The 15,710-nt window shown below is 35.9% G+C and overlaps 1 protein-coding gene across 3 annotated transcripts; it reads right to left on the reverse strand.

Annotated features, from left to right (window-relative positions):
- Positions 1-12,676: 12,676 nt before the first annotated feature.
- Positions 12,677-15,487, reverse strand: LOC105630282 (phosphoinositide phospholipase C 2). 3 transcript variants are annotated; one of them, XM_089721920.1, is made up of 9 exons: positions 15,073-15,487; positions 14,779-14,975; positions 14,533-14,668; positions 14,196-14,438; positions 13,914-14,125; positions 13,716-13,833; positions 13,418-13,552; positions 13,218-13,304; positions 12,677-13,131 (listed from the first exon to the last, which is right to left on the reverse strand). In XM_089721920.1, exons 1-9 carry the CDS (start codon positions 15,379-15,381, stop codon positions 12,844-12,846), a joined length of 1,725 nt encoding a protein of 574 aa, XP_089578046.1. In that variant the 5' UTR covers positions 15,382-15,487; the 3' UTR covers positions 12,677-12,843. The 3 variants fall into 3 exon arrangements, with proteins under 3 accessions (XP_089578046.1, XP_089578044.1, XP_089578045.1); XM_089721918.1 differs by having other exon boundaries at positions 13,400-13,552; positions 15,073-15,478; XM_089721919.1 differs by having other exon boundaries at positions 13,400-13,552; positions 13,914-14,122; positions 15,073-15,468.
- Between the last annotated feature and the right edge of the window lie 223 nt (positions 15,488-15,710).

The following is a 15,710-nucleotide window of genomic DNA, read 5'->3' on the forward strand; positions in this document are numbered from 1 at the left end:
TAGATTTTGTTGTATTTTGTTGAAGTCAAGAAGTAGGTGAATTACCTTGCTTTTAGGTAGGTTTGGTGAACAAACTTCCTTAACTTATAGATGTTTGGTGAATAAACTTTAGAATAAGTTTAGTATAAATATTTACATTATGCTGTAATGGAATTAATGAGATGTGAATATTTATTTCTCCACACTTACAAAATCTGTAGATTTTTCCTTCTCTGCAGATTTTTCCTTCTCTTTCTTATTTTTTTGCTCTTCTAAACCAACAAGTGGTATCAGAGCAATCTTGATCTCGAAGGGCTGTGTGTGTGTTTGAGTGAAAATCATAGAGAAAGCTACCAAATAAACCAGAATTTGTGAAATTTTCTGTTTATTTGCTTTTCCTCAAATGGCTTCCAGCAGCATGTATCTTTCACCACCTCATTTTAATAGGGAAAACTACCATTTTTGGGCTATGAAGATGAGAGCTTATTTCAAGGGGCTTGGATTATGGCAGTATGAGGAGGAAAACAGAGTACCTTCACCTCTTAACCAAAATCCAACCCTTCAGCAGATTAGACAACATGAAGAAGAGGTTGCTAAGGCTCCAAAAACTCTGTCTTATATCTATGCAGCTGTTGCAGATCCTATCTTCACCAAGATTATGACATGTGAGACAGCACATGAAGCTTGGGAGAAGTTAAAAATTGAGTATCATGGATTTGAAAAAACTAGACAGATGCAGGTATTTAATTTAAGAAAAGAATTTGAAATGTTGAAAATGAAGGACAATGAAAAGGTGAATGATTATGTTGATAGAGTTATGAAAATTGTAAACCAAATTCGATTATTGGGAGAAGAGTTAGAAGAGAAGAGAATTGTGGAGAAAGTTATGGTGACTCTCCCTGAAAAATTTGAAGCCAAGATTTCTTCTCTTGAAGATACTTAGGCCATGTTACAAATATCATTGAATGAGCTTTCAAATGCTCTACTAGCTGTAGAACAGAGAAAAGCCTATAGGGAAGAAGAAACCATTGGAAAGAAGGCTCTTATTGTGACTCATAAAACAAAAATGCAAGAAGGAGGTTCAAGAGGCCAGCAAACTGATAGAAAACCAAAAATGAAGAGAATATCAGAAAAAATTGGAGGAAGGACAGATTTCCACCTTGTCCACATTGCAAAAAATCAAACCACACTGAGAACTACTGCTGGTTTAGACCTGGAGCTCAATGTAAGGTTTAAGCAATTTGGTCACACCGAGAAAGTTTGTTCTACAAACCAGAATCAACAAACACAAGCCCATCATGCATAAGTCACCGAAAATTCTGAAAAGTATGAAGAACAACTATTTGCTGCAAATGAAATTGAAAAATGTGGTGTCTCAATTGAAGCTAAAGAAGCATGGCTTGATGATAGTGGCTGCAATAACCACATGACACCAAACTTGATGAATTTCGATAGCTTGGATACAAACTATTCTTCAAAAGTCAGATTTGGAGATGGTAGGCTTATTGATGTCAAAGACAAAGGAGATGTGATTGTACAAACTCCTTCAGGTACAAAGCGTGTTTCCGACGTTCTTTACGTACCGAAACTAAATCAAAGCTTGTTTTCGGTGGGTCAATTGCTGGATAAGAATTACAGTTTGCTATTTAAAGATAAACCTTGTGAAATAAGTGATCCTTCTGGCTCAAAGTTATTTGCTGTCAAAATGAAACGGAGAAGCTTTCCTCTAAATTTAAGAAGATTCGAAGAAGAATCTTGCTTGAGTCATAAAGAAGACTCTGATTTGTGGCATAAGAGACTTGGTCACACCAATCTCAATTCATTAAAATTGCTACAATCCAAGAAGTTAGTTGCTGATTTGCCATCTGTAGTTGAAAACAATAATGAATCCAAAGCCTACAGAATTTTGAATCCTGTTACTAAACAGGTGTATGTCGGCAAGAGTGTCAAATTCGAAGAGAAAGGTGAATGGGATTGGAGTAAAATGGAACCAGAAAATTCTAAATCAGTTCTTGAACAAGATCATTTTCAGCAAGAGCAAGAACTTCCAGTTGACAATGAAATGAATCAAATGAAGATGATTATGCAATTAGAGGAACAAGATCCCTAGAAGAAATTTACAATAGATGTAATGTTGTCTTACTCGAACTAACTCAAGTGGATGAAGCCTTAAAATTGCCTGAGTGGAGAGCTGCCATGGAGTAGGAGTTGAAGATGATTATGAATTTTCATCAAGAGAATCCAACTAAAATACTTTGTGACAACAAATCAGCTTTTAGTATGGTTAAGAATCCAATCTTCCATAGAAAAACCAAGCATACAAAAATCAAGTACCATGCAATTCGTGAAGCTGAAAAGGAAAATAAAATTCAGATTGTTCATTGCAGTTCTGAAGACCAAACAACAGATATTTTCACCAAGGCATTGCAAAAACCAAGATTTGAATTTCTTAGGAATAGACTTGGTGTTTGTCTCAACTCTTGCATCAAGGAGGAGTGTTAAAGTTACAGCTACAGCTCCATTGAAGAAAATGATGCACGTGTTATTGATAGTTTTTGGAGGTATTTTGTTAAAGTCATTTAGATTTTGTTGTACTTTGTTGAAGTCAAGAAGTAGGGGAACTACCTTGCTTTAGGTAGGTTTGGTGAACAAACTTCCTTGACTTACAGAAGTTTAGTGAACAAACTTTAGAATAAGTTTAGTATAAATATTTACATTATGCTATAATGGAATTAATGAGATGTGAATATTTGTTTCTCCACACTTACAAAATCTGCAGATTTTTCCTTCTCTTTCTTATTTTTCTGCTCCTCTAAACCAGCATGGAGAACTTTCCATTGCAGAAAAACATCAGTATATGAATTAATTGTATATATATTAGCAACAAAAGGGAGAGGAAAAGAATTTTGAGGGATGAGAATACTTTAGAAACATGCGATTTGTTTTACTATGTCAAATAAATATTCTAATGCAAGGAAGGTTAGTGTGTTTATATCAAAAGGGGATAAATAAACCTTGAAAAAACATGTAGGGGTCCCAGATGCCAACTTCAACCCCAAATCTGTGGATTTGACTTTATACCAGTTAATGTATTATTAATGTAACATCCCTTCCCGGTCCACCCGTTAACCCGAATGAACCGAACCGAGACGCTACAATCTGGTTGAACCTATGACCTTTCAGGCTGATATCCTTATGTCTGCGGAATATTATATCATGCTGTTGCTTTCTACATTAGTAAAATATAGATATGTACTTAATATTTACAAGACATTATACTAGTGTCCAAAATGAAATGGGCTCAACTATGTGCCCTGTACATGCCATGATAAGTATAGACAAAACCAAAATATCAAAATGAGTAACTACCTTGAAGACTGGGTCTTCCAAAGATGAACTGCGGCAGTTGTAAGATGACTCTCTATGGTCCAGTCCCAAAACCTACGAGTTAAACAGGTAACTCGCTGAGTAAATAAAACTCAATGGATATCTCAACGTATAAAGAAACATGGAAGCACACACATATCATAAAGAAACATGTAAGCACACACATATGCAATTTAGTCAATAAAACTGTATGGCTCCATAAGGTTATAGTGAAACCAAAGTGATAAGAAGAACTGTATGAAACTGGATGAATACTGTATGACTGGGCTGCTATGACCCATATATAATCATATCCACTCAACGGCCTGTAGCCGGAGTACCAAATTGTATGGGGCGCAGATCTGCTATCCTATGTCGCGACATAGCCTTATCTACGTGGTTTTTACCTAACCTCAATGGAGCATATTAGCGGTATATCAATAGTACAAAACAAAAGCATATTAAATGCATCCGAAAATTCATAAACCATACTGTTTACCAGTATGCTAATAGCCTCGCAAAGCGGGCAACTTGTGTTATGTTAGTTTCACATCATTTACTTGAAAAGCTTGAACTCTTCTTCTTAGCTTCCTTTTTCTTCTACCCTTGAGCTCACCTCTGTTAAAGTTACAGTTACAGCTCCATTGAAGTAAAATTGATGCAAGTGTTGTTGACAGTTTTTGGAGAAATCTTGTTAAAGTCATTTAGATTTTGTTGTATTTTGTTGAAGTCAAGAGGTAGGTGAACTACCTTGCTTTTAGGTAGGTTTGATGAACAACCTTTCTTGACTTATGGAAGGTTGGTGAACAAACTTTAGACTAGCTCTACTATAAATGTTTACATTATGCTGTAATGGAATTAATAAGAAGTGAATATTTGTTTCTTCACACTTAAAAAAATCTGCAGCTTTTTTTTCATTTTCTGCAGAATTTCCTTCTCTTCCTTAATTTTCTGCTCTTCTAAACCAACAAGTGGTATCAGAGCAACCTTGATCTCAAAGGGCTGTGTGTGTGTTTGAGTGAAAATCATAAAGAAAGCCACCAAATAAACCAGAATTTGTGAAGTTTTTCTATTTATTTGTTTTTTCTCAAATGGCTTCCAGCAGCATGTCTCTTTCACCACCTCATTTTAATGGGGAAAACTACCATGTTTGGGCTGTGAAGATGAAAGCTTATTTCAAGGGGCTTGGATTATGGCAGTATGTGGAGGAAAACAGAGTACCTCCACCTCTTAATCAAAATCCAACCCTTCAGCAGATTAGACAACATGAAGAAGAGGTTACTAAGGCTCCAAAAGCTCTGTCCTATATCCATGCAGCTGTTGCAGATCCTATCTTCACCAAGATTATGACATGTGAGACAGCACATGAAGTTTGGGAGAAGTTAAAAATTGAGTATCATGGATCTGAAAAAACTAGACAGATGCAGATATTTAATTTAAGAAAAGAATTTGAAATGTTGAAAATGAAGGATAATGAAAATGTGAAAGATTATGTTGATAGAGTTATGAAAATTGTAAACCAAATTCGATTGTTGGGAGAAGAGTTAGAAGAGAAGAGAATTGTGGAGAAAGTTATGGTGACTCTCCCTGAAAAATTTGAAGCCAAGATTTCTTCTCTTGAAGAGACTTGGAACATGTCACAAATATCCTTGAATGTGCTTTCAAATGCTCTACAAGCTGTAGAACAAAGAAAAGCCTATAGGGAAGAAGAAACCTTTGGAGAGAAGGCTCTTGTAGTGACTCAACAACCAAAAATGAAGAACAATTTCAGAAAAAATTGGAGGAAAGATAGATTTCCACCTTGTCCACATTGCAAAAAAACAAACCACACTGAGAACTACTGCTGGTTCAGACCTGGAGCTCAATGTAAGGTTTGTAAGCAATTTGGTCACACCGAGAAAGTTTGTTCTACAAACCAGAATCAACAAACACAAGCCCATCATGCACAAGTCACCGAAAATTCTGAAAAGTATGAAGAACAACTATTTGCTGCAAAAGAAATCGAAAAATGTGATGTTTCAATTGAAGCTAAAGAAGCATGGCTTGTTGATAGTGGCTGCACTAACCACATGACACCAAACTTGGTGAATTTCGATAGCTTGGATACAAACTATTCTTCAAAAGTCAGACTTGGAGATGGTAGGCTTGTTGACGTCAAAGGCAAAGGAGATGTGATTGTACAAACTCCTTCAGGTACAAAGCTTGTTTCCGATGTTCTTTACGTACCGGAACTAAATCAAAGCTTGTTTTCGGTGGGTCAATTGCTGGATAAGAATTATAGTTTGCTATTTAAAGATAAAACTTGTGAAATAAGTGATCATTTTGGCTCAAAGTTATTTGCTGTCAAAATGAAACGAAGAAGCTTTCCTCTAAACTTAAGAAGATTCGAAGAAGAATCTTGCTTGAGTCATAAAGAAGAATCTGATTTGTGGCATAAGAGACTTGGTCACACCAATCTCAATTCATTAAAATTGCTATAATCCAAGAAGTTAGTTGCTGATTTGCCATCTGTAGTTGAAAACAACAATGAATCCAAAGCCTACAGAATTTTGAATCCTATTACTAAACAGGTGTATGTCAGCAGGAGTGTCAAATTTGATGAGAAAGGTGAATGGGATTGGAGTAAAATGGAATCAGAAAATTCTAAATCAGTTCTTGAACAAGATCATTTTCAGCAAGAGCAAGAACTTCCAGTTGATAATGAAGATGATTATGCAATTAGAGGGACTAGATCCCTAGATGAAATTTACAGCAGATGTAATGATTTCTCACTTGAACCAACTCAGGTGGATGAAGCCTTAAAATTGCCTGAGTGGAGAGCTGCCATGGAGGAGGAGTTGAAGATGATTATGAATTTTCAGCAAGAAAATCCAACTAAAATACTTTGTGACAACAAATCAGCTGTCACTATGGTTAAGAATCCAATCTTCCATAGAAAAACCAAGCATACAAAAATCAAGTACCATGCAATTCATGAAGCTGAAAAGGAAAACAAAATTCAGATTGTTCATTGCAGTTCGGAAGACCAAGCAGTAGATATTTTCACCAAGGCATTGCAAAAAAATCAAGATTTGAATTTCTTAGGAATAGACTTGATGTTTGTCTCAACTCTTGCATCAAGGAGGAGTGTTAAAGTTACAGTTACAGCTCCATTGAAGTAAAATTGATGCAAGTGTTGTTGACAGTTTTTGGAGAAATCTTGTTAAAGTCATTTAGATTTTGTTGTATTTTGTTGAAGTCAAGAGGTAGGTGAACTACCTTGCTTTTAGGTAGGTTTGGTGAACAACCTTCCTTGACTTATGGAAGGTTGGTGAACAAACTTTAGACTAGCTCTACTATAAATGTTTACATTATGCTGTAATGGAATTAATAAGAAGTGAATATTTGTTTCTTCACACTTAAAAAAATCTGCAGCTTTTTTTTTTCATTTTCTGCAGAATTTCCTTCTCTTCCTTAATTTTCTGCTCTTCTAAACCAACAACCTCTCCTATACATAAGCACTCTTATGAATAATCTAATATATCACTAAATTATGAAATTCAAGAAATTCTACTTACTTGGATAGAATAGAGGTTGAATTTAATGCTTGAATACCATGACAATGGATGGAGAAAGGAAGGTGAGTAAAGTAGATGAAGGAGATGAAGATAAAGATGAAGAAGGGAAAATGAAATGGAAGTCTCGGGAAAGCTCCAATATATCATTAATTGTAGGTTAAAAATTACCAAATAGTACCTAAAGTTTCAATAGGTTACACTTTAATACCTAAATTTTATATATTAGTGCAAGTAAGTCCTAATCCTTATACTTTAATCTTTTTGCTTCATTCAAGTAAGTCCACTTCTTTTCATTATTATTGTAAATCCCATACTACCCCACTCTGGACTCTAATGGCTCGAATCGGGTTTTGGTTCAGCCCGACTCAACTCGACTCTATGCAACTACTCGATTCAGTAGGATGTCACAATTAATTCCTTGATGACTTTGTTTCACAAATCTATTGTTAAAGTTACAGCTACAGCTCCATTGAAGAAATTGATGCAAGTGTTGTTGATAGTTTTTGGAAGTATTTTGTTAAAGTCATTTAGATTTTGTTGTACTTTGTTGAAGTCAAGAAGTAGGTGAACTACCTTGCTTTTAGGTAGGTTTGGTGAACAAACTTCCTTGACTTATAGAAGTTTGGTGAACAAACTTTCTTGACTTATGGAAGGTTGGTGAACAAACTTTAGAATAAGTTTAGTATAAATATTTACATTATACTGTAATAGAATTAATGAGATGAGAATATATGTTTCTCCACACTTACAAAACCTGCAGATTTTCCTTCTCTTTCTTATTTTTCTGCTCTTCTAAACCAACAAGTGGTATCAAAGCAATCTTGATCTCGAAGGGCTGTGTGTGTGTTTGAGTGAAAATCATAGAGAAAGCCACCAAATAAACCAAAATTTGTGAAATTTTCTGTTTATTTGCTTTTCCTCAAATGGCTTCCAGCAGCATGTCTCTTTCACCACTCATTTTAATGGGAAGAACTACCATGTTTGGGCTGTGAAGATGAGAGCTTTTTTCAAGGGGCTTGGATTATGGCAGTATGTGGAGGAAAACATAGTATCTCCACCTCTTATTCAAAATCCAACCCTTCAGCAGATTAGACAACATGAAGAAAAGGTTGCTAAGGCTCCAAAAGCTCTGTCCTATATCCATGCAGCTGTTGCAGATCCTATCTTCACCAAGATTATGACATGTGAGACAGCACATGAAGCTTGGGAGAAGTTAAAAATTGAGTATCATGGATCTGACAAAACTATGACATGTGAGACAGCACATGAAGCTTGGGAGAAGTTAAAAATTGAGTATCATGCAGGTACTTAATTTAAGAAAAGAATTTGAAATGTTGAAAATGAAGGACAATGAAAAGGTGAAAGATTATGTTGATAGAGTTATGAAAATTGTAAACCAAATTCGATTGTTGGGAGAAGAGTTAGAAGAGAAGAGAATTGTGGAGAAAGTTATGGTGACTCTCTCTGAAAAATTTGAAGCCAAGATTTCTTCTCTTGAAGATACTTGGGACATGTCACAAATATCATTGAATGTGCTTTCAAATGTCTACAAGCTGTAGAACAAAGAAAAGCCTATAGGGAAGAAGAAACCATTGGAGAGAAGGCTCTTGTTGTGACTCATAAAACAAAAATGCAAGAAGGAGGTTCAAGAGACCAGCAAACTGACAGAAAACCAAAAATGAGGAAGAATTTTAGAAAAAATTGGAGGAAGGACAGATTTCCACCTTGTCCACATTGAAAAAAAACAAACCACACTGAGAACTACTGTTGGTTCAGACCTGGAGCTCAATGTAAGGTTTGTAAGCAATTTGGTCACACCGAGAAAGTTTATTCTACAAACCAGAATCAACAAACACAAGCCCATCATGCACAAGTCACCGAAAATTCTGAAAAGTATGAAGAACAACTATTTTCTGCAAATGAAATTGAAAAATGTGGTGTCTCAATTGAAGCTAAAGAAGCATGGCTTGATGATAGTGGCTGCACTAACCACATGACACCAAACTTGGTGAATTTCGATAGCTTGGATACAAACTATTCTTCAAAAGTCAGACTTGGAGATGGTAGGCTTGTTGATGTCAAAGGCAAAGGAGATGTGATTGTACAAAATCCTTCAGGTACAAAGCGTGTTTCCGATGTTCTTTACGTACCGGAACTAAATCAATGCTTGTTTTCGGTGGGTCAATTGCTGGATAAGAATTACAGTTTGCTATTTAAAGATAAAACTTATGAAATAAGTGATCCTTCTGGCTCAAAGTTATTTGCTGTCAAAATGAAACGGAGAAGCTTTCCTCTAAATTTAAGAAGATTCGAAGAAGAATCTTGCTTGAGTCATAAAGAAGAATCTGATTTGTGGTATAAGAGACTTGGTCACACCAATCTTAACTCATTGAAATTGATACAATCCAAGAAGTTAGTTGCTGATTTGCCATCTGTAGTTGAAGACAGCAGTATATGTGAAATATGTCAGTTAGGCAAACTCAGCCAAACACCATTTCTAACTGATAAGCATGGAGAGCTTCTATGAAACTTGAATTAATACACACTAATGTGTGTGGCCTTATGAGTGTCTGATCTTACAATGGCAGCAAGTATTTTCTATTGTTTATTGATGACTACACTAGATTCTGTTGCGTATATTTCCTCCAATACAAATCTGAAGTTTTCAAAATGTTCTTGAAGTTTAAATCAATGGTAGAGAATCAAGCTGGCTCCCCAATCAAGATTTTAAAATTTGATAATGGGGCTGAATTTACATCCAATCAATTCAAGCAATATTTGCAAGAAGCGGGCATTCACCATCAATTAACAGTAGCTTACACACCTCAACAAAATGGTGTAAGTGAAAGAAAGAATCGATCTGTGATGAATATGGCAAGATATCTCTTGTTTGAGAAAAATCTACCCAAAGTTCTTTGGGCTGAAGCTGTAAACACTGCTGTATATCTTCAAAATCGGCTTCCAACCAAAGCTATTGATGGAAAAACTCCTTTCGAAAGTGGTTTGGAGTTAAACAATCGGTAGGTCATCTCAAAATCTTTGGAAGCATATGTTATTCATTTATTCCAAATGCAGAAAGAGGAAAATTGGATCAACGAGCTGAAAAAGGAATTTTAGTAGGCTACAGCAGTGAATCCAAAGCCTACGAAATTTTGAATCTTGTTACTAAACTGGTGTATGTCAGCAGGAGTGTCAAATTCGATGAGAAAGGTGAATGGGATTGGAGTAAAATGGAGCCAGGAAATTCTAAATCAGTTTTTGAACAAGATCTTTTTCAGCAAGAGCAAGAGCTTCCAGTTGACAATGAAGAAGAATCAGATGAAGATGATTATGCAATTAGAGGGACTAGATCCTTATAGGAAATTTACAACATATGTAATGTTGTCTCACTTGAACCAACTCAGGTGGATGAAGCCTTAAAATTGCCTGAGTGGAGAGCTGCCATGGAGGAGGAGTTGAAGATGATTATGAAGAATGAAACATGGATTTTAGTTCCTAGACCATTGAATAAGCATGTAATTGGAACTAAATGGGTATTCAAATTGAAATTAAATTTTGATGGCTCCATCAATAAGCACAAAGCAAGATATGTTGTTAAAGGCTATGCTCGACAGCAAGGGGTTGATTTTACAGAAACCTTCGCACCAGTTGTAAGATTTGACACTATCAGATTGATTTTGGCACTAGCAACAAGTGAAGGTTGGCAAGTTTGTCAATTGGATGTGAAATCAGCTTTCTTAAATGGTTCTTTGAAGGAAGAAGTGTATATTGAGCAGCCTGAAGGTTTTAATGATGGAAGCAATAGAGTGTGTTTGTTGAAGAAAGCACTCTATGGTTTAAAACAGGCCCCAAGGGCCTAGTATGCCAAGATTGATCATTACTTGCTGAATTTGGGTTTTAAACGCAGCTTGAACGAGGCAACACTTTATGTAACTCAACAAGGAAGTGATGTGCTTATTGTTTCTATGTATGTTGACGATCTACTTGTCACAGGCAACAATTTACAATTAATTCAAGAATTCAGATTGAAGATGCAGCAGTTTTTTGAGATGAATGATCTTGGCTTAATGTGTTATTTCCTTGGGATTGAAATTGCTCAAGATGAGCAAGGGATTTTTATTTCACAAAAGAAATTTGCTTGGGAGCTGCTTAAAAGGTTTGAACTTAGCAAATGCAAACCAGTGAGTACACTTACGGCCCATGGAATAAAATTGCAAAAGGATGATGGTTCTCACTCTATAGATGCTTCAACTTATAGGAGCGTGGTTGGTTCTTTGCTATATTTATCTGTAACAAGACCAGATATCATGTTTGCAACAAATTTACTGTCGAGATTCATGAATTCTCCAACTGAAAACCATCTTACTGTAGCCAAACGAGTTCTGAGATATGTGCAAGGGACTGCTGAATTTGGTTTGTTTTATAGAAGATTAAATGGTGTGAAGTTGTTGGGGTTCTCAGACAATGATTGGGCTGGTTCATTGGATGATATGAAGAGTACTACTGGTTTTTATTTTTCACTTGGTTCTGCTGTCATTTGCTGGGGAACAAGAAAGCAAGCTTCAGTTGCTCAATCAACTGCAGAAGCAGAGTATGTTGCAGCATCTGCTGCTGTAAACCAAGCTATTTGGTTGAGAAAGGTGTTAGTTGATCTGAATTTTCAGCAAGAAAATCCAACTAAAATACTTTGTGACAACAAATCAGCTGTTGCTATGGTTAAGAATCCAATCTTCCATGGAAAAACCAAGCATATAAAAATCAAGTACCATGCAATTCGTGAAGCTGAAAAGGAAAATGAAATTTTGATTATTCATTGCAGTTCTGAAAACCAAACAGCAGATATTTTCACCAAGGCATTGCAAAAAACAAGATTTGAATTTCTTAGGAATAGACTTGGTGTTTGTCTCAACTCTTGCATCAAGGAGGAGTGTTAAAGTTACAGCTACAGCTCCATTGAAGAAATTGATGCAAGTGTTGTTGATAGTTTTTGAAGGTATTTTGTTAAAGTCATTTAGATTTTGTTGTACTTTGTTGAAGTCAAGAAGTAGGCGAACTACCTTGCTTTAGGTAGGTTTGGTGAACAAACTTCCTTGACTTATGGAAGGTTGGTGAACAAACTTTAGAATAAGTTTAGTATAAATATTTACATTATGCTGTAATGGAATTAATGAGATGTGAATATTTGTTTCTCCACACTTACAAAACCTGCAGATTTTCCTTCTCTGCAGAATTTTCCTTCTCTTTCTTATTTTTCTGCTCTTCTAAACCAACATCTATATTAGGTTTGTGCCTCAAGCTGTCTTAATAAATTCATGTCTCAAACTGTTTCCTAATAAATTCTGAATAAAGGAAGTGAGGCATATATCAGTCAACTACTCCTGTTGCTTTACAAGCATACTTTCTATAGAGAATGAGAGGTTCTTAATCTATCATTAACTCACTCTCAAAACTAGGAATAATTTTCTATTGTATTACTTTGTTCTTGCCTGCTGTTTTCTTGCTATCACTTCTGCAGAAGATTCTGTTGGCTATTATGCGAGTCTGTGCTGTCTTTTCCACACTACATAAGTGAGTTCAAGTCATTATCAATTTTACGATTCAGGCTTGAAATTCTTCCATTTTCTCTCTTATATGGTCACCTAATGCACTAGACAGTAGGTGACTCTCTGTTAAGCATTCTTGCATTGACTTATTGATCATTAAATTAATCCGGGCAGACTGGCAGTTCTAAGTCAGCAGTTTGCTTTTGTAATGATTAGAAAAAGGGGGTTACAACTTATTAAAGCTATATTGTAGAATTAGAAAATGTTTGCCTCTTTTTCTTTCATTATTTTTAAAGACTTTCTTTAATCTGTCAATGTCTTATCTCATATATACATTTGATCAAGGTAGTTTTTCTCAATATGCATATGATGGCATAGTTTATTATTCTACTTTGGGATCAAGCAAATTCAAATTGCATAAGAAGCCTGACAGACTTGTATTTGTCTCCTCTACGATCGTGTAATGGAACTGCTCGAATCCCAGTTCTTAACTCTGATATAGGCAAAGATGTTTGGCCGCCTAAGTCATTTTGTCCTGATGTGTCATACTCTTCAATCCTAAGCACAGCGAATTCAGGAACAGTCAATGGAAACTCAAACTCCTCGTTCCATTCTGGTAGCCAGTCATCTTCAATTACTTTTGTTTTTCGCATAGCCTTATCAGCAGGGACTCCAGCAATTGTTAACTGCAAACATTACATTTTTTTCCATGTTTATGTTCCCAAATTTTTATATTGTTTTTGGGAAGTCATTGATTGTTTAAAAATCTTACTTTGACAAGGAAGTCAGGAGGGGAATATAGATCAAAATGCGTGTGGCGAAAATCCAAATCCCATCCTTCTCCCATGAAGACTTTAACCTGTTGGAATGATGGTACTTTGAGAGGATATCAGTATTAAAGAAATGAAAACATGGAAGTTTAAAACACACAAATAATACTGCTAAAGTTTTCACCTTTAGTATTGTTCTCACATGTAATTGCGCATAAGGACAAAAAACGTCCTTGTTTGGACCATCATGCAACAAGATATCTGGTTTTTTCACATAACCACAGCCACCATTGGCTCTGAACATTCCTTGCATAACCCAAAGGTGCTTTCCATAGCCCTGTAAAGGGTTAAAAAAAATAATAATAAAAAGAAAATGGTAAAGGAATCCATATGTACACACAACATGTATAAAAAGTGACAAGATAACATCAAATGTTTTCTAGTTGAAAGATGTTCATCAAATGTCCTATAGTGGAAAAAAGCCTTAAGCAGTACACTACCTGCATATTAAATGCAACCATTTGAGCCCCATGCGTCCACCCAACAAAGGGATTGTAGTTAGATGAATCAAGGCGAAGACACTTGGGATATACTCTAAGCAAATTCCGTTGAGTGAACCTAGAGTAGCCAATATTTGAGAGTTACTACAGTGAACAGTGATTTAACTGAGATAATAGGCTGACTATGATTGTATTTACCTGATAATTTCATTTCCAAGTGTTCTTACAGGATTTTCAAGTTCTTGTTCACTCAAGCTGAGACGTCTAACTTTGTTCGAATGAATGGTTAGCCAATTTTCTATTGGACCTTTTACTTTCCCTCCATGAATGGCAATTAAGTTCCTGTATTCAGGAACCGCCTTCTCCTCATCTTCGTCTGGAATGTGTTCTTCTTCGTATAGCCGATCCTGCTTCTCAGAAGAGGAGCAAGCAATTAACAAGGAAGATTAAAAGCAAGGGCAAATTTTTGTGTAGATATACCTTATCGTTAGTTTCAAGTTCACTTTTGAAAGTTCCTTTCTCGTCCTGCCATTGCTCGCTGTTTGATGATTTTCCTGACTTGTTTGGAGTTTGTTTTTCCTTGCTAGTTTCAGTTTCAAGATACTCTTTTGGTGGTCTAGTGGATATCATAACCTTATTCTTCAATGACTCTGGAGAAGGAAATTCTTCCATTTTATCTGATTCAGGACAGTACAGCATGCTTCCAAAAGTTCGAGAGACCATCTACAGCCCAAAAAAACAGATTTCGCTCAAACTAAAAAATATACACTCCAGACCATGCTAAATAGTTTTGAGAGGAATTTTTGGTCAAGCTCACCTCGGCTACCTTGGCCTGAAGATTTGGAGTTAGATGGTCTTCAAAAGTTATTACAACAGGATATTCAGATGCATGAAAGGCATTGTCTTTAATTGCCAATAAAAATTTTATCAGGTCCACTGGAGCAGCGATTGTTCTGCTTTACCAACAAAATTCGAAAATCAACATAATAAACATATATATATCACACAAAGAGACAAGATAAAGATTATTTATGGTTTGAAATAAATGAACATTAAGTTTTACCCTCCATGGTAAACTTTCACATCATCTTTCTTGGAATTTGGCCATAAATCTAATTCAATTACTCTCACACCTCTTCGTAGAGCATCTATAATGGGTTGAACACTACTGTGACTGCGGAGTTTATTTCCAGTCCAGTACGTGTTATGGCCAGTGAACATGAAATAATGAGCCAACGGAGCATTCATGTCATGGTGAACCTGCATTCAAACACATTTAGTCTTCACTTGTACTATTAGGAAATGGAAGATTAAAATCACCAAAAAGACAAGGAAAAACAAATACGAGAACAGCTACCCCTCGAGATGGAGAGAGAGCGCCATTAATGTCGCTCATAAGATATCGAAAGAAGGCTTCGAGATGGAGGCCCCTTCTTTGGAAGATGTTGAGATGCTTGAGGCTGTTAAAGATGGCTTGAGCATCTTCTTTTGTGGCATTATCTTCTCCTTGAACCTCAATCAGAAACCTTAGCAGGTCTTCAAGGGCCATGTTCCCATTTTGCGAGTATTTGTTGAAGAGGATTTTGACATCGCTTGGAGGTTCTAGCAACCTTAGCTTTAATATTCTCCTAAAACAGAAGCAGACCCTGGAAGACTCCTTGGACATCTGCTGTAATAAAGAAATGAAATGCTGATGATATTTGTTTATGTTTCCCTACGTTTATCTTCTTTTTTAAATGCAGAAAGAAAGAGAGAATGAACTTAAAAATGTTTATATATTCTCAAGAATGACGTCTTTCCAAAGTGAGAATCTGTATTTCTTCTAAATCTAGTTCTTGATATTGCTTATCTTTTGAAAGAATAAGAGAAGCGGACTCTTGCTTTGAACCTTTTTCTTGATAAAAAGGAAAGAGATTTCTTGCCATTGCCTTAAAGAAAAGGGTGGTGGGCGCAGAGGAGTGCATGGTTACCTTGTAAAGTCATAAAATAATAAAT

Source organism: Jatropha curcas, chromosome 5 (genome assembly GCF_041381405.1).
Source record: "Jatropha curcas cultivar XTBG-Jc1 chromosome 5, XTBG_Jcur_1.0, whole genome shotgun sequence".
Classification (NCBI taxonomy): Eukaryota; Viridiplantae; Streptophyta; class Magnoliopsida; order Malpighiales; family Euphorbiaceae; genus Jatropha; species Jatropha curcas.